This window comes from Callorhinchus milii, unplaced genomic scaffold (assembly GCF_018977255.1).
Source record: "Callorhinchus milii isolate IMCB2004 unplaced genomic scaffold, IMCB_Cmil_1.0 Scaffold15, whole genome shotgun sequence".
In the NCBI taxonomy this organism is placed as follows: Eukaryota; Metazoa; Chordata; class Chondrichthyes; order Chimaeriformes; family Callorhinchidae; genus Callorhinchus; species Callorhinchus milii.
The window spans coordinates 2,190,333-2,217,423 of NW_024704756.1; the positions used below are offsets into that span (position 1 = coordinate 2,190,333).

General features: G+C 42.6%; 1 protein-coding gene across 1 annotated transcript; it reads left to right on the forward strand.

Annotated features, from left to right (window-relative positions):
* The first annotated feature begins 703 nt into the window (after window positions 1–703).
* On the forward strand, window positions 704–27,091 carry cenpi (centromere protein I). The gene is made up of 20 exons (XM_007891048.2): window positions 704–852; window positions 3,058–3,183; window positions 3,758–3,876; window positions 5,782–5,889; window positions 6,506–6,554; window positions 7,140–7,186; window positions 8,366–8,455; window positions 8,762–8,884; window positions 10,606–10,758; window positions 11,043–11,163; window positions 11,796–11,887; window positions 12,993–13,104; window positions 14,650–14,714; window positions 17,105–17,214; window positions 18,293–18,428; window positions 20,502–20,626; window positions 21,633–21,681; window positions 23,562–23,795; window positions 24,708–24,746; window positions 25,872–27,091. The coding sequence occupies exons 1-20, from the start codon at window positions 735–737 to the stop codon at window positions 25,977–25,979; spliced, it is 2,124 nt and encodes a 707-aa protein (XP_007889239.1). The 5' UTR covers window positions 704–734; the 3' UTR covers window positions 25,980–27,091.

A 27,091-nucleotide genomic window follows, 5' to 3' on the forward strand; every position in this document is an offset into this window, starting at 1 on the left:
GCTCGTGTACTGTCCCGCACCAGGCTTCGCGACCACATCACTCCCACCCTCGCTCGCCTTCCACTGGCTCCCCATCCCCCAGAGGATCGAATTCAAGATCCTCATCCTCACCTACAAGGCCATTCACGGCCTTGCTCCCTCCTACCTCTCCGACCTACTATCCCCCACCTACCTGCCCGTACCCTCCGTTCCTCTGGCTCCGGTCTGCTCCACATCCCCCGCCCCAACCGCCCTACCATCGGTGGTCGGCCTTCAGCCTCTCAGCCCCGAGGCTCTGGAACTCCATCCCCCAGTGCCTTCGCCGCTTCCTCCCTTTCCTCCTTCAAGGCCGGTCTCAAAACCTTTCTCTTTGACCGTCAGCCTTCAGCTCCCTCTCGACTCTCTTCCCCTCCTCACTCCCTTCCCTCCCTTCCCTCCCCTCACCCTGACCATTTCCCCCCCAATGCTCGGGTCCTGACCCAACTGTGCAGCGCCTTGGGACGTCCTCCCGACGTGAAAGGCGCTCTATAAATGGAATCTTGTTGTTGTTGTTGTTGTTTGCCAGTATCAGCGCTCGGCTGTGCGCACGCGCAGGAGGACCGCCCGAAACCTGGGTGCTCAGTGCGCACGCGCCGCCCGGGCCGCTCCTCCTCCCCCCTCCGCCCCGCCCACGCGCTGGGGCTGGTAGGGCGCATGCGCCAACTGTCAGCCGTTGCGCGCGGCAGTTTGAATGTGGTCGGTTATTCGGAGCCCCGATGGAGCTGAGCGGCAGCGCGCGGAGGAGCGTTCGTCTCGCAGCTTCCACCGACGGCGCGGGCGGCGGCGCGGGGGACGAGGTCGCCCTCGAGCAGGCAGTCGAGTACTTCATCATCGGTAAGAGCCGGGTAGCGGTGTCTACCCCTGGGGGGCGGCGGGAGGGAGGGAGGGCGGATATAGGCCTCTCGGTGTTGCACCGCCTCACGAGAGTAAACCCCTCGAGCGCATTGTTTGTGAAGCTGTAAAGGTTCACAGAGATTATCCATCTCTCTCTCTCTCTCTCTTTGTAAGATGAGTCTTTCCGTCACAGCCATTTAGTTATTGGTACAACAATAACGGTAGCAAGTACTGTGTGGGGGTGGGTGTGTGTGTGGGGGGGTGTGGGTGGGTGGGTGTGTGTGGGGGTGTGGGGGGGGTGGGGCGCTGCTGTGCGTAATTGGCTGTTGCGTTTCGCCCACAAAATATAGTTGTTTCACTTTTACAGTATAATCTGTGAAGCGCTTTGAGACGTCTCAAAGACGTGATATCAAATACAGGGATTATTATTATTGTTGTTGTTGTTGTTATGCAGCGCTTTTCAAGTCGAGAGGACGTCCCAAGGCGCTGGACTGTCGAGGGTTTACACCCGAGCTGGGGGTTTGGGATTGAGAGGGGTGCGGGGAGGGCGGATGATCAAAGACACAGACCACGCGTCCCTGAAGGGATTTATACTCCATCCCAGGCCCCACACCCACTCCTTTGCTTCCCCGTCCCCCCATACCCTTCTGTTCCCCTCTCCCTCATCCGAAGGGTGTCAGCGCAGAAAAGAATAATAATCCTTGCGTTTGACATACAGCGCCCTATCACGTCTTCGAGACGTCTCGGAGCGCTTCACAGTATATACTGTGAAGTTAAACGACTGTATTTTGTGGGGTTTATTATTGTTGTTATAATGTATTAATGGTAGCTGAGCCCCAGAGCTGCGTTTCAGTATCGGGTAGTCTTACATGTGGCCGTGCTTTCACATACCTGCTACCATTTAATTAAACATTGGCCCACTGGTCATGGCAATTGCAGCAGAACTGGTTCTGTCAGCTACTCAAAGTTGTCAGTCTGAGACACTAGGAGTACTGGATTATTATTTATTATTATAAGTCAGCCCAAGGTTTACACCGAGCATTTGTGATGTTGTCAATCATACGTTGTCAGTGGCAATGATCAGATGATGAAGGATGGCAGGAGCAGTCGGTAAATATTGTAAGTCGGAGAGATTCGGAGGACACTACCAAAAAGGTGGTGCAATTACGAGCAATTTTATTCGGACAACAATTACAAAGTTAACCTACACAAAGATTAAAGCAAGTTTTACAGAGAAAAGGGAATTACCCGGTTCCTCTGGAAAATGCGTTGATCCTGTTCAAACCTTTACTTGCCTCGCTTCAACTCTCTTGTCCTAAGCACACAGGTTTTATATCTCAATTCTCAATCTGTTTTACCCATATATGGTTAAGGCATAACCCAACACGCAAAGTTCAAGCGCCAGTTCAAATTCAGGCTCCACCGCTGCTAAGCGCTCTGAGACGTGACCCTCCGTGGAGGGCATTATATGTTAGTGTTGTTCTCTATTTGTAACTAGATTCTAACCAGAAGGCTTCTCTGACTAATTGCATTTGGTGTTTTTTTACCTTGAATGTTTTCTCACAATGCGTCTGCTTAGTTTAACACTCACTTTCAATCCCTTAATTGCTGCTATCTTCTTTAATCTAATGTTACTTAAATATCTGCAGAATAACACGAGACCACAGTTTAGAACATAAGAATTAGGAGCAGGAGTAGGCCATTCGGCCCCTTTAGCCTGTCTCGTCAATCAATCAGATCATGGGTGAGCTGTTCTAACTCCACCTACCCGCCTTATCCCCATATCCCTTAATCCCTTTATCTACAAGAAATCTATCAATCTCAGTCTTGATCTCTCAATCTTAGCACAGATAAGAAACCAGTCAGAGAGATTGGGTTGACCAGATCAGCGCCAAGGAATCTGCAATGTTTAGGAAGCTGGGATTGATGAGATCAGACTGGTGTATGTGTCCCAAAGAAGAATATATCTTACAATATGTTGCAAGGTATCTTGGAAATGTAGTAACTGTCTCAATCCTTCACAACATTCCATCTCTAGTATATGGCTAGGTTGATGGCTGTATGCAGCCCCGTTGGAAATACTGTAACATGTAAAGGGAGATTTCTAGAAGTGTTCAATTATTGAGGATAAGGATGTTGCAAGGTTTTTAGGAAAGAATCTTAAATTGATGAGTAGAAATGTGGGAATTGTTTTTCTTTCTTCAGTGAAGGAACGAACACCATCAAAAGGAATTGCTCACCTGGAGACGATCGGAAGCATTGCTTTTGCAAGGGGCTTATTGCCGGAGGTTATTGAGGCCCTGCTTGATGTGGCTATGAGTGCTAAGTTCGGTAAAAGTTCTCTTTGATTTACAAGGTTGCTCTGCTTGTTAGTGTTGGTAATGTTAATTGCACTGCCACCGATTTTGTATAAATCTCTATATTTGGGAATGTGTATTGATCTTTTTTAAAGTTTCTCAGATAAGTGATGCAGTGATCTTCCTTGAGTCAGCGAGTACATATCTTGGTCTTACTATTTTTGTAAAGACATTGGATCTCTAGTGTATTACTCCTTGAGGTGTATATTTTAAAATATATGGGAAGAAATTTCACCTGGATCTAGATTATTTATATCGAATTTTAAGAGTGTCCAGATTTCGATACATTGTTGTATTTAACCATAACTTCAAAGTTAGTTTTTTGTAGTTCTTAAAATAGCATGCAGAAAACTTGCTTCATAATAAAGGCTTTATGTGCCTGCGATATTCCAAAATGTTTTTATTAAAGTTGCTTACTCTTATAACGACTAGTGCTTTAAGCACCACCTTCGATGTATGTTTAAAAAAAAGTAAATTCCTTTAGATTTTCTTAATCATAAAGAAAAATGATTGTGGGATAATAATCATTTGAATTTTCTTTTTCACAGTTGAACGAATAAATACACGTCTCCTAAACTGCCTTATTCCTGCTTCTGTCGTTCCTGAAAGTGCAGTGGTTAAAGCAATATCCTGGATATGTACGCGAAAACCCTCCACCAACATACAGGTGAGACTAAACTGGGTTCACTATGCAAAAATTTGTTTGCAGACATTGATCTAAGCCCTTCAACCAAGGAAGTTGGCTTCATGTTTGTGTTACACACTCATGTCATTGAGGACCTCCAGCTTTGAACAACAACAACAAAATTACATTTGTATAGAGCCTTTCATGTCGGAAGGACATCCCAAGGCGCTAGGCGCGAGTTGGGAGTAGGGAAGGGGGAAGCAGGGAGATCGAAATCACGGTCGAAGAGGAGGGTCTTGAAGGTGGTGAGGGAGGGGGGCGAGACGGAGGGACTGTGGGGTGGAGTTCCAGAGGGTGGGTGCAGAGTGGCGGAAGGCCCGCTCACCAATAGTGGGCAATGCGGGGGAGGAGAAGCAGGCCGGAGCCCGCTGAGTGGAGGGATGGTAGGGGGTTAGGAGGTCGGAGAGGTAGGGGGGAGCAAGACCGTGGAGGGCTTTGAAAGTGAGGACCAGGATCTTGAACTGTATACTCTGTGTGATGTAAAGCCAGTGGAGTTGGGCGAGGATGGAGGTGATAGGGTCGCAGAGTGTGGGAGAGGACACAGGCTGCAGAGTTCTGGATGATCTGCAGCCTATGGAGGGAGGAGTTGGGGTGGCCGACAAGCAATGAGTTTGCATAGTCGAGCCTCGATGTAATGAAGGGATGTATGAGGGTTTTGGCGGCCTGCGGTGTGAGACAGTGGCGGAGCCGGGCGACGTTGCGGAGGTGGAGGAAGACTGATGTGGGATAGAAAGGACAGTTGAAGGTTAAACAAGACCCCGAGGTTCCGGACTGGCTTAGCAAAGTGGAGCGGACAACCATGGATGGTGATGCTGTCAGTGAGGAGACGCTGACGGAGCCAATCAGGAGATTGGAGAATTGGTGAGCGTCAATCAGGTGACGTTCAACTGAAGAAAGTTTGTTCTCATCCGGGACTTGATGTCTGGCAGACATTCTGTCAGCTCAGCAGTGATCCTGGAGTTGAGGGTGGAGGCAGAGAGGTAGAGTTGTGTGTCATCCGCACACATGGAAGTTGACCCCATGTTGGCGGATGATATCACCAAGAGGGAGTGTATAGATATTGAAGAGGAGAGGATCAGGGACAATAGTTAGGGAGTAGAGAAGAGTCCAAGGAGGGATTTTTAAGGATAGGAGTGATGACAGCGGTTTTTAAAGGGGTGGGAACAGCACCGGAGGATAGGGGAAGGGTTACAATGTCAGTGAGTAGAGGAGCAAGGAGGTGGAGCTGGGACGTAAGGAGAGGTGTAGGAATGGAGCAGGTGGTGGGTTTCATACGAGTTGTGGTGATGGGAGAGGAGGGGGAGACAGGTTCAAAGGTGTGGAGGGAGGGTGGGAAGAGGAGATGGAGTGGGAGTAGTAGTTGCAGTGGCAGAGGCAGCTGAGCAGATTCCCTCGACTGAATTCAAGGAAGTCCAGCATCGCCTCGCAGTTGGCATTTGAGGAGAGGGAGGCCTGAGAGGATGGGCGGAGGAGCCAGTTCATGATGGAGAAGCAGAGCCTGGGGTTGTCCTTGGCCTCCAAGGTTGACTTGGAGTAGAACAACGATTTAGCGGAGGCGAGGGCGGAGCGGTAGGATTTGACGTGGTCCAGCCAAATCTGGCAATGGACAGTTAGGTTTGATTTAAGCCGGGTGCACTCAGCGGGACGTGCCTGGGCTTCAAGGGAGCGGAGGGGGCTGGTGTACCAAGGTGATTTGCGTGAGTAGGAGACGGTTCAGGAAGCTTTGAAGCTTTGATCATTTCAGTGGTTGCAATTCCCTGTGCCTCTTATCAGCTAGCTGAACAACAACATTGGCAAAGGTCTGAGTGCTAGCTGCCATATTATTCTTGTGGCCTGAATACAGGCAAGCACAAAGAATATTCTAAGAATGATTCATCTGCTTTGCAGGTGCTGCTTTTCAGGTGGTTGTTAACTGTATTTGACCTACTGGACTCCAAGAAACAACTGCATTCCTTGTATGGAGTAATCTTTTTCTACCTTCAAATTGACAAACTGGTAAGAAAGCCTTATACAGCTCCCTTAATTTGGTCACCTCTGCAATGCTATCTATGCACTCCTGAGAACTCTATACTCTATGTTTGCAATTTTTTTCATGCACATTAAGTTTGTTGCCTTGGTCTGTGTTATGTGGCGATATTCATGTAGTCACTTGCATGTAATTTACGTTTGGCAACACTACAATGTACATTTGGGAATACAGTAAACTCCTGATAATGCGACCCTGTCTTGATGTGTCACTACTACTTCAGTCATCATTGTTTATGCATTTATGTATGTATTATACATCATAATAATAATAATAATCCTTGCACTTGATTTTGCGCTTTTCACGTCGGGAGGACATCCCAAAGCATATATACATATACATATACATATATACATGCCTAACTTGCCACTCCGGATAACTCACTACTGATCGATTTTCCTGCATAATGATAAGTTATCAGGAGTTTACTGTACATGACCATATGATATTGATACACTCTGACAGTCATTCATGGGCAATGTTAACTAACAGTCTAGAGTGTATGCATACATATCTTGTGTAAAGGAATCTTGCGGATCTTTCAATCTTTGATGCCCACGTAAGCATTTTTTTTGTTCCCTTCAGTGTCCCTACATCTGCCACCTGTTGTACCTGTTGACTAAAAAGGAACATGGTAAGTTTTGGGATATGCTTGCTTAAATTTGTGTGCACTGTAATAATTTTTTATTTGGCAGAAAAAAAAGCTATGTTTTTTCCAAAACCAAAATTGACTTGATCGTGCAAAAATGTACATGATATGCACTCTAGGATGGAAGGACAGTACGGTACTTGCTTTTGCATCACATGCCAGGTGGCAACCTGGCCCAGTTGGTAGCACTCCTGCCTGTCCAAAGAAGGCTGTGGGTTCAAACCGCAGATGGGGAATTTGGACTGTCAGCCTAGGCTGATACTTCATTATCTGTTGTCTTGAACTTCACATCACTATAAAATGCTTTTGGGAGAATATTGAATCAATTCAGTGGGAATTCCCTGCTGGCTGAAAGAGGCAGCTTGAAGATGAAAAGTCTGGTGGAGGTAATTGTTTCTGGCTGATGTGTAATTTCTTGCAGTTGAGCTGGTTGGCTAAGTAGGCTTCGCGTAATGGCACAGGACTCAAATCACTTGTTTAACATGGATAATTTTATAGTTGTTCTGAAAAAAAATATTGTTTGGATCAGTCACTATTTCTATTCTTACTTTCTCTCTTAATTTCTTCTAGTTAAACGATTCCGAGTCAAGAAGCTGATAGAGTTACAGGCCAAGAAGGTGAGTAATCTAGGTTTACTTTGGAATTCACTCCATTCTTCTAATGGTCTGAGTGTTTAAGTGGCTAAGTAACTTCAAATTCCATTCTGAGCGTTTGAGCATGAACCACCCAGCAAATCTGAGTGAAGTTTTGGGGTGGGAGAGTGAGAGGGGAAATGCTGTAGTATGTCACCCTGACTTAGTTTAGTAGCACCTCACCTCTGAGTCAGAAGTTTGTGGGATCAAACTCCACATTAGGTCTTAGAACTCATAGTCTAAGATGACAATCCAATATACTGCTGGAGGTGTTGAAGGTGCTCTCCTTCATATTAGACTTCTACCGTCTACCTGGACAGAAAGATGGGATTTTTCGAATAGGCACTATTTGAAAAGAGATGGGAGTTTCCCAAAAATAAAAATAAATTGGTTGTTCATTATATACAATACTATATTATATTTGCAGAGCGTCTTTCAGGCAAATTATCTGCCTCTCCTCTTGTGATGCTGAGACCCTAATCCATGCATTCATAACATTCAGGCTTGAGTGTGACAACGCTCTGCTTGCTGGACTACCCAACGTTTCCCTACACAAGCTGCAGAGTATCCAGAGCTCTGTAACTCATGTCGTCTCCTACACCAGGCTGCACAAGCCTATCACTCCATCCTCGCCCATCACCCCCTTCCTCGCCCGGCTGCTGGTGGATCGAGTTCAAAATCCTCATTCTTATCTTTAAATTTTCCTCCACCCCCCCACACCCCACATCCCTTGGCTGCCACCCCCAGCTCGGGTGCCAAGCCAGGACTGTCAAGCACCTCGGGATGTCCTCCTAGCATGAAATGTAAATTTATTATTGTTCCTGCAGTTGCCTACAAAATACTCAATCACTGCACATTAAAGTAAAGTCTTGTTGAATCACTTTGAGACATCTCCAGACGTTAAATGAGCTATATCAAATGTAAGGATTATGGTTCTTTGCTGATTATCTTCTGAATGATTATTTTCTGTGGTTTACATTTTGTAAATTTTAAATACAAATTACAATTGTTTTGTAACAACTGTTTCAAGTTACAGTTACAAAACAGAGGCAATGAACCAGTTGGAAACAATGTAACCCGAGGAAAGGTTGTAGATGTAGGTTGAGTTCACATGGAAGATTTTCTACCACAGGGAACATTATTTTTTTCTGTTGTGTATCCCAGGGAATGCAGCCACATCTTGTGGCTCTGCTCTTGCTGTATAAGATCTACGCACCTCAATTTGTTTATTTAGCACTTCCTGCAAAGCTCAAGGTATGTCTTCACGTTGTTTCTTATAAAGTCTAATGTTCACTAATTGTTTTGCATTCTAAGACTCAATAAAGATCTTAATACTTTTGAATGTTTCCCATCCTTTCAATTCTCCCATGACAAAATTGATCTCTTAAAGGGGCAACATCATTTAAAGGGGCAGCCTTGTGGAAGGTGCAATTGGTTGCAAGAGCTCTGTTTTTGATTTGGATGATGTGAGCCACAGTCCTACAGTATGTGTGATTCTCTGTGGTGTTTGAGTACAATATTGATAATATTGTGGCTAACAGCTTGCATTTCTTCTGACAGAACTTTCAAGTCTCCAATTCCCATTGGAAAAAAGCAATTGAAATTGTTCAGAACAATGGCTATAGAAGATTATCTGAAGCTCCTGTGGTTATAGATTTAACAATGCCTCTGATAAGGAAGAGAGTAAGTACTGTAGATGATTGTGCCTATTGATTATACTCTGGTCTCTCACTGGTCAGTTCAGCAAAATAATATTCTGAAGCCCTCCTTGCATTGATTTTCTTGTTTGCAGAGAATCTAGTCACTACAATATAATAAACGGTACAATCAAGTAGATGCCATTGTTTCCTATAATGCCACAGTTAAAAATGACCAGTCTCTTTTGCAAATTTGTGATTTTTCCTGTGTTCTACAAAATATGAAACAAAGTATGACTGTTGTGAAACAGTCACTGGTATTTACATACAAGCTTTGTGAGCTGCAGGCTTCATTGAAGTGTCTCCAACTGTTTTCTGGTGGGAAAAGTTAGTCGTTCTACTTGTCCCCTAAACACTTTTTTGTCAAACAAAAGTTTTCTCACCAATGCAGTTGTAAGAATGCAATTTGGAGCAATACACTTGGTTTTGCTAACCAGTGTTATCTTGGATTGAGCTGTTAGAATGCTCCAAGAAGGCACAATATCATTGTAAGTTGTTGTAAAAGAAAATCATTGGAACCCAATAACTTAAATTTTGCGTATATTTTTATCCCTTTTCAAACAAGATTCCCGATTTTAAAAAAAATTCAGTGCTTGCAATAAAAAAAGGAAAGTGATATTTTATATCCCCTCTAATATGTGGAGTCGTATAGCTCAGTGGTTAGAGCTCTCGTCTCGCAAGCAAGAGACCTGGGTTTGATTCCCGGCAGGGCAAAACATTGGGCAAGTTTCCTTACTCCTCATTGTTTACCTGGCAATAAGTAGGAACCCGGTTATTAGTCAGTTGGGGGATGGCTTTTCCAGGGGTAATTAGGTCTGAAGATCAGCCATGGTCTTATCGAATGGCGGGGCAGACTGGAGGAGCCAACTGGCCTACTCCTGCTCCTAATTCTTATGTTCTAATTCCTTAAAAAAAATTGGTTACTCAATCCACGACTATTTGCGGGACGTTGCTGTGCGCGTTTGGCTGCTGCGCTTCGCCCACAAACTATACAGTCAATTCACTTTATTCCGTGAAGTGCTTTGAGACGTCTCGAAGATGGGATGAAGCGCAATATCAAATACAAGGATTATATATTAAACATCTTATACTGCACAGATGTGTACACGTTAATTACTGAATGTACAAGGCTTTGTTTCTGGGGGAAAACACAGCAACGAATTGTCTTAAGTCCAAGCAGCAGCAATGAGGGTAATGTTTGGCTAGGAGTAAATAGATCCATTCTATTTTCAATGGTGCAATGAGATTTTTTACCTAAACTACGTATACTTTTTTTGAAATACAATAATAATATCCTTGCATTTGATATAGAGCTTTATCACGTCCTCAAGGCATCTTAAAGTGCTTCACAGAATATACTGTAAAGTGAATTCACTATGTTTTGTTTCTGAAACGTGGCTCCCAATTGCTCACAACAGTCATGGATTGAGTGACTAAATTGTTATTATTCTTTTTCAGAGAGATTGTTGTCTCTGGGAAGCGATCCGCCAATTGACTAACGATTATTTCAGCCATTTGAAGACCTATCTTTTGTCCATTTAGATCTCTTTTTTATTCATTAACCTCTCTTGATCCATTTTATACTGATTTATAGTAATTTGGGGGTTAGTGTTGCACAAGTGAAAATTGATAAACGTTGGCTGAGATTTATTGAGATGATGGTTAAGGGCCATTAGTTAATATTAATCTCTTGTTTGATTCGTGCAGAAAAGGAAGATTAATTCTGAAATGATTCCAGTTATCAGCAGCGTCTCGCACACCCAAGATCTGTCCGTCGAGCTCATGTTGCAGAGCGGAAGTTTCCCTTTGGAACAGTTGCGCACCTTTTCTCAATTACTGCAGAATTTTGATCGGATTGAGGTGAGTTAAAGAATCATTCTAAAGTGGTGAAACTAAACTGAAAAGATTCCTATAGTACTTAGCTGACAACTAGGCAAAAATGCATATGAAGGCATTTGGCAATCATAATGACTATTTGAGATTTATGGTTCAAAACCTATGGAGTAAGGTAATCAACCCACTTGTAAAGCTAATAGATGAATTGGCTGTGCTTAGTATTTGTTCAGTTTACAGAAGGTCAGTTTTGGCTTTCACAGTCTGTACTGAAATTCCCCATGTATTTACTGTGCATTGCTTCTGTTTAGTTTCCTGCACAGATGGGTTCAGTGCTGAGATCCCCTCTACTGCTTCATTATATTAATTGGGTAAAGGATGACTCTGCACTCCTACGACTGGATTTTTGGCTGGCTCAAACACTTCAGGAAGGTAACCATCTCAATAAAGTCCATTCCAATTTGAAACGTAAAGTAATTTCAAGAGGAAGTAACATCTTAAATAGGAGCAATGTTCCCAACACTTTTAAATCCTCATGTTACTGCACCCTATCACATTTGGTACAGGGCAATTCTTTGCACATATCTCCTTCCAAGCTGCCTCTAACCAGCAGTTTTCAAGTATGTTATACATATGCAACAACTGAGAAGCAGATAATTGTACAGTGACTCGTGTGAGGGCTGCACTGTTATTGAGCATTCAGTCTTATGACATTACAGTTATTTTCTTCCTACTGGGTGAAGATTCTAAAATGTTTGTATATGTTGCTCTAGTCCACTTTGATTTTCACCAGATCAATTTGCAGCTGTCATTACAAATGTTATTTTGTTGATGTTCTAATAAATTTGGTTCGAAAGGTTGTTAAAAAAACATAGCCCATCCATTTATAGTTACAAAAGGATGTGACCGATGGGTGAAGAATGGCACAAAGATAGTAAGAAAGAACATCGAAGTGTCCCAAGTACTTTACAGAATTACTATGAAGTGCAAACTCAGGGCATATTTTTCTGGGGTTGGATTCCCATGTGTAAAGGCTGATTTGTTGTCCCTTTTCCTTTTTCTAGAATTTACAGACTGTAAAGGGGATGACTTGCAGAAGGAAGCAGAGTTCAGGCAGTTTGTAAACCTCATCACCGACGCTCAGGAATTCCTGCAAGTAAGAAACTTGAATTGTGCCTCAGTGAACATATTTGTTCTACTAGATTTCTGGTTACAAAGCAAGATAATTACCTTGAATGTGATCCTCGGACTTTCAACAATCTAACTGCTTGAAAAGTGGCCACTGCTCACTGAGTGGTCCTGTAGATTTCTCGTAGTCTGCATATATTCTCGATTTTCTGTACTATGCTTCTGAACTGTGATCCATTTAATAGCTCAGCGAGGACACTAAAATGGAGCCTGTGAAGGCAGAAAGTTAAGAATTCTCCCCTTTGTGCTCTTGAATAATGATTGGAAGTCTTTATTAGAGCTGTTAAATCACCACCACGTAGATTTTCGATTGAAATACAGCTTTGTTGGGTGGAGTCACGAAAAGGGCAAATTAACATTAAAAAAATTAGGACGAAGCCTTAGACAAGTTTCCTTACTCCACACACCTCCGTTTACCTAGTAGTAAGTAGGAACCCAGTGGGTAGTTGCTTTGCACTTCCAGGAGTAACAAGCCCTCCAAAAGAAAATAGTAATACTTGCATTTGACATAGCACCTTATTACATTTTCAAGACTTCTCAAGCACTTTACAGACTATAATGTAAAGTGAATTGATTGTATATTATATTTTTGGAGGGATTATTACCCCCAGAAAAACAATCCGCCAATCGACTAACAACCAGGTTCCGACTTACTGCTCACTGAACAGAGGTGTGTGGAGTAAGGAAACTTGCCCAACATTTCACCCTGCTGGGAAGCAAACCCAGGTGCTCTCGATTGTGAGGCGAGTGCTCTAACCACTAAGCTACACAGTCACTTCACTTTACGGTATATTTTTGTGAAGTGCTTTGAGACATCACGAAGATGAGATAAGGCACTATATCAAATGCAAGGATTATTTTATTATTATTTAGAATGAATGGGCAATGGAGTTGAGATAAACTAATGAGTCTTCTCTTATTTTCCACTCATCTCTCCAGTTGGCCCCAGTCAGATTATTCTGGTCTTATTTCCCCTCTCACCACCATTCTCTTCCTGATCCCTGTACAGGTATTTTCTTATGTTGACACTGTATGCTGTTAGAAAATTAATTTGAACCTTTGTTTATTTGCAGGAAGGTTTTTCATGCTGTGAGGATTTTATACTGAAGTGCTTTTCTCAATGGGATACTTCATGGTGTAGTACTCAAATCCTTACCTTGCTAACCAGGATTCCACCTGGCTCTGGTAAGTAATGGCAATGCATTTTGGTACCAATTGTGCATTGGACAAGATTTCTCTATCTGAAGATTTCTTTCTAGGATTCTGTTGATTGTACTTTGTAAGCTGTGGGTTGCACTTTGCTTTCCAGTATGATCCAGCTAAAATCTGGACCTGGGTCACTAGGCAGTTCTTTCTATGGAGGAAAAAGCTGCCACATCACACATGCTGTCACTATCGGCACCACTTTGTGTGCTTCTGGCTCTTATCTCTAATTTTCTAAATGTCTGTCTGCAGTTTGCTGAATGTAAATGTACACATTTTAAGTCCATCGTATTTAATAGGATTCTCTATAAATCTCTAGTGATTAACTTGGGAAGTAGGTGCTTATTTTTCTTTTTTTATTATTAAAAGGCATTTTTTTTAATTTAAGGCATTTTTTTCATGTTTTATATTCATCTCTTTTCCCACCCTTTGAAGATCTCCTGCATCATTTACCAATTAGAGGGTAGATATCCTTTCCAGAGCCTGTAACATTGCTGTGTGTCAGCTGTAAAGAATGGTACTCAGTGCCCTCTCTTGACCTATTCTCAGCTGAGCAGTAACCAAATGCAGCTTTGTGGAGTAACACCGACCATCAAATGTACACATTGCAGCCAGAGGCAATCTGCTGTTCAACAACAACAAATTACATTTACACAACGCCTTTCACATTAGAAGGACGTCCCAAAGCGCTGGACAGTCAGGGATCTGCTCCCAAGCTGGAGGTTGCGATATGGAGGGTGGGGAGGGTGAGCGAAGACATAGTCGAAGAGTAGGGTCGAAGAGGAGGGTCTTGAAGGAGACAAGGGTGGCGGCGAGGCAGAGGGACTGGAATGAAGTTCCAGAGGGAGGGGGCAGAGGGGCTGAAGGTCCATTCAGCTCGGTTTTCTTGTTTTTTTTATAGCATCACTTTTAATTGCTGTTTTCTGTAATGAATTTTGTTCAACTATGAAACTGACCGCAGACTCTCTTGCTGACTTTGGGTAAATGGTGTGGCATTTGAGCCATACCAAAACGTTCCAGAAATGTTTCTTGGTTTGTGCTGGATTGGTTGGTTTCTGCTGAGTTAACTGATCTCAGTCAGTTCTACAATTGTTAGCTGATCTCAGCTGGTTCTGCAATTCGTTTGAATAATTCTTTGGCAAAATGAGCAAATATTGCTGCTTCACAACACTATCCAGTAACGTGGTGGAAAGGGCGGTATGTGTGAATGTCTGGCAAGGATGGGTTTAGGCTTAGCCGTAATGCTGCTGTCATCCATAGCCTGACAATACTTGTTTTGGGGACATTCACATGAACAGACACTTGAGTAAGATACAAGAGAAACTCGAACTCAACATGATTTATTGGCTTAGAGAGCATTTGGAAAAATGAACTGGTGCGATATTTGAAATCTTTTCACCAGTGCATGCACATATTTTCCTCATTTCATTTGATATTTTTAGGAACTGTTTGGCATCTCATCCTGTTCTAACCTTTGCTTCCCTTCAAACTTTGATTACTCAGGTGTGTTTTTTTATTTAATTACAGTTGTGCTCGATCTTTATCTTGATCCATTAATGAAGTTGTTCTTCACTTCCTCTATTTATTTCAAGGTAAGGGGACTTCTGCTTATTGTACTTATTCCCCCTCAACAGAAAAACAAATCAGCTTTAATGCCAATCTAACTTAATGCTCTTACTGACACTCTCTACACTGGACAGTAATTACCTACGAAGAGCTTACATATTTGATAAGGACCTATACAGACACAACTCTTACGATTAGAGAGGGGGAATATCAGATGGGATTCCCACTCGGGATTGATATCCAGTGACTCTTCATGGCTGTGTGATTGTGCAGTGTTGCGGGAGGCTATCATGTAATAATGTGCTGGTACTGCTATCCTTTTGGGTTTATATTGAAAAGATTTGGAACATGAGGTGCAGTTGCTAATGTCAATGGATTCACACCAGAAGTGAGCATAGAGGGATCTTATCATAATGCAGTCTTCAAGTCCATGCTAAACCTATCTAAAGCAGACCAACATATGGATGAAAATTTCCATGTGCCAGGAATGGAATGCACACTCCCTGGAGATGAACCCTGCTTATCTAGTTCCAGCAAGTACCAAGCATAGGTTGGCTCCCAATTGAGCTTTTGGGATCTCAGAGTGTGTGTCAGCGTTCCCCTGGAGTTTAACCAGCTAAAACTACATAGCTTGCCATTGAGAACACTCCTGCTTGTCCAGCTAGGACCATCCTACCTGTTAGGGATTTGGCTTGTAGGGTTAGTAGAAGGTGAATGGGAAGAATCCCTGCTTCCAGTGACTGGTCTGTCTCTCCAAATCCTGCTCATGCGCCAGGCTGGCTGTTCTCCAGTGCACCTGCCTGGCTTAGGAACCAGATCACCAAGACCAAGGGTTGACTTGATCTCAACATTCTTACACAGAATATACAGCATAGAAACAGGCCATTCGGCCCAACTGTCTATGCCCCAGTTTATGCTCCACATGAGCCTCCCCCTGCCCTTCCTCATGTAAACCTATCAGCATAACCTTCTATTCCTTTCTCCCTCATGTGCTTATCTAGCTTCCCCTTAAATGTATCTATGCTATTCACCTCAACTCCTCTTTGTGGTAACAAGTTCTACTTGCCCACCACTCTTTGGGTAAAGAAGTTTCTTCTGACTTCCCTATTTGATTTATTGGTGACTATTTTATATTTATGGCCCCTGGATTGGACTCCCCCATAAGTGGAAACATCTTCTCTATGTCTACTCTATCAAAACCTTTCATGATTTTAAAGACCTCTATCAGGTCACCCTTTTGTTTTCAAGAGAAGACTCCAAACTTATTCAGCCTTTCCTGATAAGTATAACCTTCCAATTCCAGTATCATCCTCATAAATCTCCTTTGCACCTTGTCCAGTGCCTCTATATCCTTCGTATAATATGGGGAACAGAACTGTAGAGTATTCCAAGTGTGGTCTAACCAAAGTTATATCTGACTTTGATATAAGTTTAGCATAACTTCTCTGCTTTTTCATTTCTGTCTCTGTAGAAATGAACCCCAATGCTTTGTTTGCTTTTTTTTAATCCCTTTGCTCCTCTACCCCATTTAGATTCTTATTTTCCAAGCAGTATGTGACCTCCTTATTCCTCCTATCAAAATGTACCGTCTCACACTTATCTATATTGAGATTAATTTCCCAATTAAATGCTCATCCAGAAGTTTATTAATGTCTTGTAATTTGTTGCAGTCCTCCTCAGTATTAACTACACTCCCCCAATTTGGTGTCGTCCGCAATTTTTTTAAATTGTACTTTTGATCGCTGAGTCCAAATCATTAATCTAAATTGTGAACAACAGTGGTCCCAATACAGATCCTTATGGAACACACTTCCCACCCACCCTCTGCCAGTCTGAGTAACTACCCTTTACTCTTGTTTTCAGCCTTGTAGCCGGCTTGCTATCCTTTCTGCTACTTCTCCCCTGTTAAAATCTGTTACCAAGCATTAGGAAGCAGAATTTGTTACCAAACAATGCCATTCTGTTACCAAACATGTCACCTTGGAGCCGGCTCTGCTCCAAGGAGATTATGCTTACTCTCCTCCCACCCACCCATTCCCCAAGGAGGGTAGTTCCAGAAAATTAGAACATGTTTTATAATACGACAAAATGGTGCCTAGTGGTGGCACTTAGGGCCCTCTTCATTAATCTCGGCTGGTAGTGTACATGGAGAGCGTGAGGGTTAGGCTTGGCTGTGAGACTCTCCAATCTTATTTGACCTTCACTGTCGAGGCTCAGAGGTGAATAATGGGCTAGAGTGAGATACCATAAGGCATTTGGACCTGTAAGAAAAGGAGATCAGAGCAGTAGCAGAAATGTATATCTCAGAAATTGGGGGGAGAATCAATACACTAAATTTATATAAAAATAAATATACTTGTACCAAAGACTAACCACAATGCCTGTGTTAATCCATAAATGGTATCTTTATTCACAGTGCAGTGTGATTGAAAGCCTAAACAATCTTCTGATTAATTGGCTGACCTGGCATTCTGTGTGCGTGGCTAAGATGGACAAGGAGATTAACAATATTTTGCAGAGTCCACAGTGAGTATATGCAGTCTTTAGTGCTTCATAAGAATGCTCCAGGAAACCTGGATGTTATATTTATGAACCCCGGAAGTTGGTTGTGCTTTTGTTAAATATTATTGAAAATAAAAATGCGGTTGACTGAAACATCACTAAGTACCCACAGGCATGGTCTGCACTGTGAGTATCGTGGATGTAGCCTGAGGCAACTTCCTCCTTAATAGAAAGAAGCTCTTAACAGTAAAGTGGGAAGGGTAATGGTGAGACCTCAGTAAACAATTGTGTGCCTTATGTTAAACTAGCTTTGATCCTTCCTCCATCTCGGGAACTCATTCATCTCTGTGAAGCGCTTTGGGACATCTTCCTGAAGTTAAAGGCGCTATATAATACAAACTCTGTTGTAACAGTTTTACGTGCTGCCTTTAACCATCCTCACCTAAGAAGTAATGACCGGAAGAAGCCCAGGCATTCTCCAGCACCACTTCACAGGCTATGTATGTAGTGACAGCCCCAGTGCATTAAACCCCTACGTTACTGGCCCAGTGAGAGTCACTTAACTTGAAACATTGTAAAGGCTTTGAAATTTGCATCATGTGAATGGGTTGCTGTGCTCTGGATTAACTGTATTGAGACATCCCGAGTCGCTACCCTGAAATAAACTGAGATAAATTAACTTCAGATATTACTGGCACCTCTGTCCTTTTAAGAGGCTGTCACTTCTGAAGTGTGGATGTAAGGATCTCTTCAGGAAAGTCTGGGTTTGGATTCCTTACTGAACACTGTATATCGTCTTGGATCAAAAGGATTCGAAATAAACTGCAGAGTTCAGTAAAGAATCCAAACTACAAGGTGTCTGAATTGTGAGTATTCATTAAATAAACGTTTATGATTCTTTAATCCAGTCTGCGATTCACTTGTTACTTTGATTGCTACTTACTCACTTTCTGTTAAACAGTATGAAGAAGCTGTTTCAACCAGAAACAGATTTTTTGTAAAAATGCTGCTGTATTGGTTTTGAGAAAGTATGAATAATAAAACTGACCAGAAGACAGATCTCATTTTATTTATAGATTTTTAAAATTATTTTTATTTTCAGGAACGTGACCCTGGCTGGATTGGTGAATTCCATTTCTGAACTTGTGGAATTTACCGCAAGAATTTCCACAGTCGCACTTCAGGTGGAGGCATACAACAGCTTGCTGCTACATTTCATCCTCAACTTCTATGAGACGGTGAGAGAGTTCCCCTTAGAGAAGGTGTTATTAAAAACTATGGAAAGCCTGTGAGAATTAATGTCCTGGAAGGTTGAAATCAGAGTGGCCGAAGGGCCTTCTTCATCCAAAGTACGGGTAGTCTTAACTCCCACTCACAATACTGTGGTAATACCTGCTTCTGGCACCAGAGGCACTGGCAATCCATAAAAAGCTCATTTGACTTATCCATTGACACTAACCAATCTAATATTAACATAGCCGATATATAGGTTTCCGCACCTGCTTGTCCTGTCCTGAACCATTGTTCCAGCACATATTACATCCTGACTGTGTATCCAAGGAGGGCTGTTCAAACTTGTTTGGCAAATAACATTGTCACCCTCAATCTAAAGTTGCACAATATGAAAAAATCAAAATATTTCCTGAATATTATTTAGTAAATTTGTCTTGTGTGAACCTATCACTCCCACCCTCGCCCGACTCCACTGGCTCCCCATCCCTCCTATCTCTCTGACCTGCTGACTCCCTACCAATCTGCCTGCTCCCTCCATTCAGCGGCCTCCGGTCTGCTCCATGTCTCCCGCCCGACCCGTCCTATCATCGGTGGCCACGCTTTCCGCCTCTTTGCCTTACACTCTGGAACTCCATCCCACAGTCCCTTTGCCTCGCTTCCTCCCTTGGCTCCTTCAAGGCTGGTCTCAAGACCCTCCTCTTTGATTGTGTCTTTGGTCGCCCTCCCACCTTTCTGTCTTCCCTCACCCCTCCACCACCCCTTCCCCATGCTCGAATCCCGACCCCTGACTGTTCAGAGCTTTGGGACATCCTCCTGACGTGAAAGGCGCTCTATAAATGCAGTTTTGTTGTTTGTTGTTGTTGTGTTACTTATGGAAGATACTTAATTAGTAATGGCATGCATGTGTTTTCTGACTTCAGTAGAATGCTTTTTGCTTTTAATGTCAAGTTGAAGGTGTGTTCGTGGGTGGAGGTGTTGGCTGTTTGCCCTTAGTTGTCAATATAGTTCAGACTTACTTTGGACTCCTGAAACACGAGACTCAATCAGTGAGAAATGACCTTATACAAGAATAATGTAGTTTATTTAGTTATGTGGATATAACACGTGAAAATTTCCCTGTGTCTGAATTGAAGTGCACACTTGTCCCCTGGAAAAGGCTGCTTACCTGATTTGGGAACGTATTAGGCACAGTTGGTAAGAGTCAAGGACTGAGGGGAGTTAGAGTGTGCACCGGGACTCGAGTTGAACCAGCTAAAACCACACAGTTTGTCATTGAGAACATTTCCTCGCAAGTTTCTCAGCTACGTCCATTTTACCCTTTGGGGCTTCGGCTTGCAGGATTAGCAGGAGCTGTGTGGGAAGAATTCCTACTGCCATGTTTCATAATTGGTGGGAAGCACTGAGTGCAAGTAAATATTGTCCTTGAGTTTGGAGAGTCAGAAGATTATGATTTCACTTTATCACATCACATTTCATACTAATAAACAAGGTACTAAGGCTATGACCAATTTATCTGTAGGATTGTTGGCCAGGACACCGTTCTCTTTTTGAATAGTGTTGTGGGATCTTGAACTTGTAGCTAAAGAACAACAACAAATTGCATTTATTTCATGCTTTTCACGTCGGGGTGACGTCGCAAGGCACTGGAGTATCAAACAGTTTATTTTCCAAGGGAAAGCACCTCTGGTAATGCTGTGATCCTCAGTGCTACACTGAAGAATCAGCTCTGACCTGAAGCCCTGAAGTGGAGCTTGAACTCGTAACCTAACCTGTAGGGGAGAGAGAGCTTCTAACTGAGTCAAACACGTGTATAGTCTAGAAAGAGGGAAAGAGGTTCAGACTATCAACCAAAAGTAGGTTAACCACTTGAGTTCAAATAAATGTTTTCAACTGAGACCCTTTTATTCACATGACATTTTTTCAAACTTCAAACAAATGCTTAGTTGGTTTTCTTTGAGAGTGAAGCAGCTGTAATCACGTCATGGTATAACCACTGAGAGACTTTATTCACCCACAGCTCACACAGATATGGTGATTCACATTCTTTGCTTGACGCACTGTGGTGCTTGTGTCCTCAGGTGTCTGATATGTATTTAAAATACAGTCTGCCGCTGGTGATTATGCCTCCTCCTGGTGTGTTCTACCCCACTCTACTGTGTTTGGAGTCAGTGAGCCTGAATCAGCTATGCTACATCATGAATCGGTGAGTCCTGCAACAACTATTGTTGCTAATTCCACTATAGGAATATTTCTGAGAAACCAATATGTATCTATGTATTATAGGCCTATTTGTGTAAAAGGAAAATGAGTATTAAAAAAAATTGAATGTGGAAGGAGAAATGTTTGAGCCCAAACTAATCACGTGATTAGTTTGTAAAATGGCCAGTGACCGAGTCCACACACTTTTTCGTTTATAGAGGTTGCTTTTCCAAGATGATTCTGGTCACTGTTTAGAAGAACTCCTGGTTGGAGTTCTCTCACCTGTCCTCATTGGCAGGCTTTGTTGCTCGAGGTTTAAAGGAGGACAAGTGAAAATATCTTACAATTTTACATTCTCTTTGGTAACCACTGGGTTACTTCTTCAGAGTTCTGGGTAAAAGAGCAAGTGGCAATGAATAGTTTCACAGTTTCCAATAGTGCAGCTCATTTACATGAATGTGTTCTGCCACTGTTCCATGATCCCAGCTGGAATGAAGCTCAGTGCTTCACACAACCACAGGAACTGTGCAATTTTGATACAACCCAAATCAATAATAATAATAATAATAATCCTTGCATTTGATATAGCGCTTTTCACGTCGGGAGGACGTCCCAAAGCGCTTCACAGAACACACTGTAAAGTGAATTGACTGTATATTTGTGGGCGAACGCGGCAGCCAATTGCGCACAGCAATGTCCCACAAACAGTTGTAGATTGAAAATGACCAATTTATTATTGTTTTTGGTTTTGGAGGGATTATTATTAGGCTCTGTGTGGAGTAAGGAAACTTGCCCAAGGTTTCGCCCTCTGCCTGGAATTGAACTCAGGTCTCTCACTTGCAAAGCGAGTGCTCTAACCACAGAGCTACAGGACTCCACAATGTCTAGGTCTGGTTATTCATTGAAGCCTCTGCACCAAGTTCAGAGTGTACTGGAGCTCAGGTATGTTTTTTTTAAAAAACAATATAATTTCTGAGATGTAACTAAACTCTTCATGTTTGTTTTTTCAGGTACCGCAAAAACCTAATAGCATTGAAGTCTTCAGATGCAAGTAAAAAAGTAAGATAGTTCAAACTGAAGCAACTGCACATTTGAAATGTCAAGAACATTATTTTCCATGCTGGAGTTCAGTGTTTGAGCGATTTGAATGTACGATGTGGCTTCTATGGATTGCCCATCTCAGTTCAAGCTATGATTGGCACTCGTTAAATAATATATTAAAAAAAGAGGATAATGCACAATTAGATTGAAACTAATTTTCACAAATGTGAAACAATCCCTCTATGAGTAAGTAATTATGATTTTTCTCAGAAACTATTGCATGGTTTGTGGTATTTCACCTATTTATGTGATTGGGCTTGCTTTTAAACAATTCTAGAACAATTTATAAACAATTTATGGTGGGAAAACTGTATCTCTTGTATTCTGAAAAATGGTACCTGTAGTTTCCTTACTCTATACATCTCTTGTTTTCCTAGTAGTAAGTAGGAACCAGGCTTGTAGTCGATTGGCAGATCGCTTTCGTGGAGTAATAGTCTCCAAAAAAAAATTTGGTCACTCAATCCATGACACTGCTGTGCACAATTAGCTGCCATGTTTCGCTCACAAATACTCAATCAATGTACTTTACAGTTTATGGTTCGATTCCTATCTCTCTCACCATCTCCACTTTGTTGCCTCTAACGGTTTCTCTTCCAGGCCGCGCACTGTCACGACTGGCATCCCCCAGGGCTCTGTCCTTGGCCCTCTCCTCTTTAATATCTACAAGCTCCCGCTTGGTGACATCATCCGCAGATATGGGGTCAACTTCCACATGTGTGCGGATGACACCCAACTCTATCTTTCTGCCTCCAACTTCAACTCCAGGACCATTGCTGTCCTGACAGACTGTGGTCGGACATCAAGTCCTGGATGAGGGCAAACTTCCTACAGTTGAATGTGAACAAGACTGAGGCCCTCCTGATTGGCTCGCGCCAGCGCCTCCGCACCTCAGGCTCTGGCAACATCAACCTCCATGGTTGCATACTACAACTCACCAGTCAGTCAGGAACCTGGGTGTCTTGTTCGACCCTCAGCTGTCTTTTATTCCCCACATAAGCCATGACCCGCTCTGCCTTCCCTCACCTCCGTAACATCGCCCGACTCCGCCACTACCTCACCCTCAGGCCACTGAAACTCTTGTTCACGCCTTCATCACCTCCAGGCTCGACTATGCAAACGCCCTGTTTGTCGGCCTTCCCAACTCCTCCCTCCACAGCTGCAGATAATCCAGAACTCTGCAGCCCGTGTTCTCTCCCGCACCAAACTCTGTTACCCCATCTCCCCCGACTCCACTGGCTCCCTATCCTTCAGAGGATCCAGTTCAGGATCCTGGTCCTCACCTACAAAGCACTCCATGGCCTCACCCCACCCTATTTCAGTGACCTCCTAACCCTCTACCCGTTCCATCCGCTCAGCCGGCTCTGGCCTGTTCCACGTCCCCCGACCCACCCGCCCCACCATTGGCGGGAGAGCCTTCAGCCACTCTGCCCCCAATCTCTGGAATCCCATCCCTCAGTCACTCCGCCTCGCCCGCTTCTTAGCCTCCTTCAAGTCCCACCTCAAGACCCTCCTCTTCGAACATGCCATCGGCCACCCTCCCTTCCCCGCCCAACCGCAGCTCGGTTCTGAAATGCTGTACTCTGTCCAGCACCTTGGGACCTCCTCCTGGCGTGAAAGGCGCTGTACAAATGTAATCTTGTTGTTGTATTCTGTGAAGCGCTTTGAGATGTCAACAATGTGATAAGGTGCTGTATCAAATGCAAGGATTATTATATTATTATCTGACTGCTTTTTCTAGAACTAGAACATTTTTACCAGAGAGTTTAGAATATATTGTAGAAGAACGCAATGAATCAATAGTTCTGTTACCTTTAACAACTGTTCAAATGTGTTTTTAGGCTCAAATAGGTTTGAAAGTGAACAGTAGGACATTTCATCAATACAACACTTGTGTAAAAGCTATTGTAGGATGTTTGTGGACATCCAGAGTCTTTGCACAAGACAGCCATCTGATGGGAATTGGGATTGTAAATGATGTCCTGGCCCACATTGGGGACAAAGACTACAAGAACAGCTTTACTATTGTTAATCACCCTGCACTTGTGGGACATGCCTTAAATTTCATCCAGAAGGTAAGCTTGTGTAAACTGTGAATCTGCTCCGTTCAAGTGCTTAGAATCATCATAGCTGTTACTCGGGTGCATTGATCTGTTTTTTTCCAGTGGGTTTTATTCTATATGTGCCAGTGGAGCTCCACAACTATTCAGAGCAACTTTGGCAACCAGTACCTTGCAGTCAGGAGTGGTATTAAATGGGTTGTGCTGCCTATCTCTTTAACAGTAAGTAATCCAGATCTAAACTGCAAGGGGACGTTTGCTGTAATGTTAATTCTCAAAAAGAGGAAACAAATCTGCTCGAGAACAGGTCTGTTCTGGAAAAGGCCTTTATTCAGTTAGTAATTGACAGTATATTTGAGATATACCTGTGAAATGCAGCACAATAACTCTTAAAGAGAAGTAAGATACAGTGGCTGACAGTTGAGGAAATCCTTTAACTCTGTCCTACCACCTTGGCCTCTCTTTATATTTAAATCCACCTGAAAACCTAGCTCTTCAGTGGAATCTGTGGACACCTTCCCTTCTCCCTTGCTCAGCATCCAATCCTGCCACTGTACAGCGCTAGAAGATGTTCTAAGTAAAAGGCATTATGTAAAATACAAGTTGTTGTTCAATCACAATCCCTCAAAAAGCTTTGCGAGTTTTTCTGCTGCCTGATGGAGCAATGATCTGAGGTGGGTTGATGTACTTGCCTCGTCCGTTTCAGTGTGAATGGTGCTATTGGAGGGGAAACTCCAATTTCATAAGACTCAGGTTAAAACAATTGTTCAAAATATACAAGTGGTATAACATGTATGGTGCAGCCTCCCTTTCTTCTAATTTCTACTTCAAACTTGATGGCTTTCATGCTGACAGATAGATGAACAATGACACTTCCAAATGAGTTGTTTGTTTGACTAATGCTCCCATTATTGAACTCTCTTCCAGGGGTGGCCGAATGAAAAGAAGCGATTGTGGACAATTAAGGTATATTTAAAGCTGATTTTCTGTGAGCTTTTTTTGTCTTTAATTTCGAGGACTTGCAACATGCGCGTCAATCTGTTAAAGTTAACAACATATTACCCACCGCTGGAAGTGCTGGCAGTACCAAAAGCTTCATTAAGATTGCTGTTTGTATGTATGTGTATCGTGAATTTTTCCAGAATGTTGGTTGTGAGGATTTGTTCTTCATTTGAAATATATTTTACACTGCATTCCTGATTAACTTGCAAAAATTCTAGGTGAAGGAAAATTTATGCAAGTCTTTTGCTTTTAAAGGGATTTATCCACTTACTGTGGACTTGCTTGTTGAGCAGCAAGTATAACCTGCCGAAATCAAACATGTTCAAACGTGCACCTAATTGATGTATCTGACATTCCCCAACCTTCTCTCTTTATTATCCCAGACCACAATTACTGTCTTCCCCACATGATGCTCGTACTGAGCAATTCATGTGCAAACGCACCACTTATGTTATTATTTGTCCGAGAAACCTGTCTCTTATTCAGTTACAGGTTTGAATGTATGTGCATTTGTTCTAAGAACCAGCACTTTTTGACCTCCTTCGACTGCCAACAGCTGCAAGTTGCAGGTGCTCTAGGTCGGTCTTTGTTTCTGTGGAACAATATGCTGGCTGAAAACTAAACACTAACATTACAGCAGTAGCTTTATTTCAGAATGTTTACCCCATCCCAAAAATCCTAACAGATTAGATCTAGTTTTAAAATAATTAACTTTGTCTTCCCCTTTTTGTAGTTATGACCAAAACATCTATTTTGTTTGCCTGTAATCTTTGGAGATCGATCCAGTCCAGTTCACTAAGGCTTTGGTGTGTTACAGTTAGTAAAAAACATCTGCAGGGGGAAGAAGGATAAAATGGAACTCTACTGTAAAGAAATGTATAATATAATGCAAATTACTGAAACACTTTAATTCTGCAGTCAAACTGTTTAAGGTTTGCAAGTGACCAAACATACCAGAATCCTAAAAGTGGAGTATTTATTAATGCTGTGGGATGTGTAATGTAGAAAACATCCCAGATTCCCTTTTTGTGTCACGTAAGTAACTGCACTCCTGATCAGCTTTAACCTGTGTTCTCCTTTGCTCATCAGGGGAAGGTGTGGAATTGGTATATGGAGTACTTGGGTGACAAAGGACTTGATGGAGTTACTGATTTCCTTGAGTGCAGCATCACCAGATTGTCCAGCACAGAACATTGACGTGCAAGGCTTTGCTGCAATGAACTGCACTATCAGGACCATCCTGAGACTTCCCAGCTTTAATCTGCTTCTGCTTAAGACACTAGCTCCTTAAGCGTTTCCTAATAACTGTAGACGCTGTGAATGAGATGGCAGAATGGATGAGTTATGTAGAGGATTCCAAGTGTTTTCAGAAAGGAATTGGACCAAAGTGACAAGAATAGGACAAGAAAGCAAAGTGTCTGTGTGTTACACAGAGCACATCAGTGGTGCACATCCTGCTGCACAGTTTGTGTTTTCCAGGAGCAAGCAGAATATTCTATTAATATAATGCCTCAGATTAAACTCTTCTGTGTTCATTCAGCACAAGCTGAGAAAGGTGTCACACCAAAGCACCAGCATTAACAAACAAGATGTGAAATACTTTGCGATGTGTAAGAAATGTGAAGAGGTGAAGATGAAAGCTGGAAGACATGTCGGACTTGTTTGGGTCTGTGAGGAGAATGAGGAGGAGAAGAGAGATGATCATTGTGTGGATGACTAACTTCCTGTAAACCATGATTTTAAATACACTTTCAATGAAATATTGGTGTTGTACAGATTTAGGGCTGCAGCAATCTTATATTGTATTTCCTTTCCCAGATATGTGGCTCAGTGTATTAACACACAGATATGCTACAACAAGTTAAAGTAAATGGATAGTCCCAAAGGTTTTGGAGGCTATTCATCACTGTACTGCTGCCAGAGTACAAATCGCATCCCTGCTCTAGGTACAGCTGTATAATGGCTGGCCTTCTGAATACATAAACGCTTCTTTATCAATTTTAAACCGGGTATGGGGGGATGTAATGATTTTTTTGAGTAGTTGTAAATTTCTTTAGCTACTGAATAGTATTGATTTGTTGCAACCGATTCATGCATTTTTAAAACTTGGTTAGATGTAGAGAAACACAACTAACCAAACAACGTGTCGTGTGTGTGTGTGTGTTCATAGCAGCTCATGCACTGAGCTGGTTCAAATGAATTCCCTTGGCGTATCCTGTGTTAAGTTCTGGCTATTTTTTTTTCAAAGCTTTATCTAATTTCATTATGTTGTAAATTCCTTACTTCATTATTTTTGACAAGTGTTGTAT

Excerpts from the sequence above, each read along its gene's own strand:
- cenpi (XM_007891048.2), top strand. The coding sequence starts at position 735 with ATGGAGCTGAGCGGCAGCGCGCGGAGGAGCGTTCGTCTCGCAGCTTCC. Across the intron at positions 10,759-11,042 it reads AGAATTTTGATCGGATTGAG|TTTCCTGCACAGATGGGTTC; the intron begins GTGAGTTAAAGA and ends GCTTCTGTTTAG. Across the intron at positions 24,747-25,871 it reads AGCGATTGTGGACAATTAAG|GGGAAGGTGTGGAATTGGTA; the intron begins GTATATTTAAAG and ends TTTGCTCATCAG.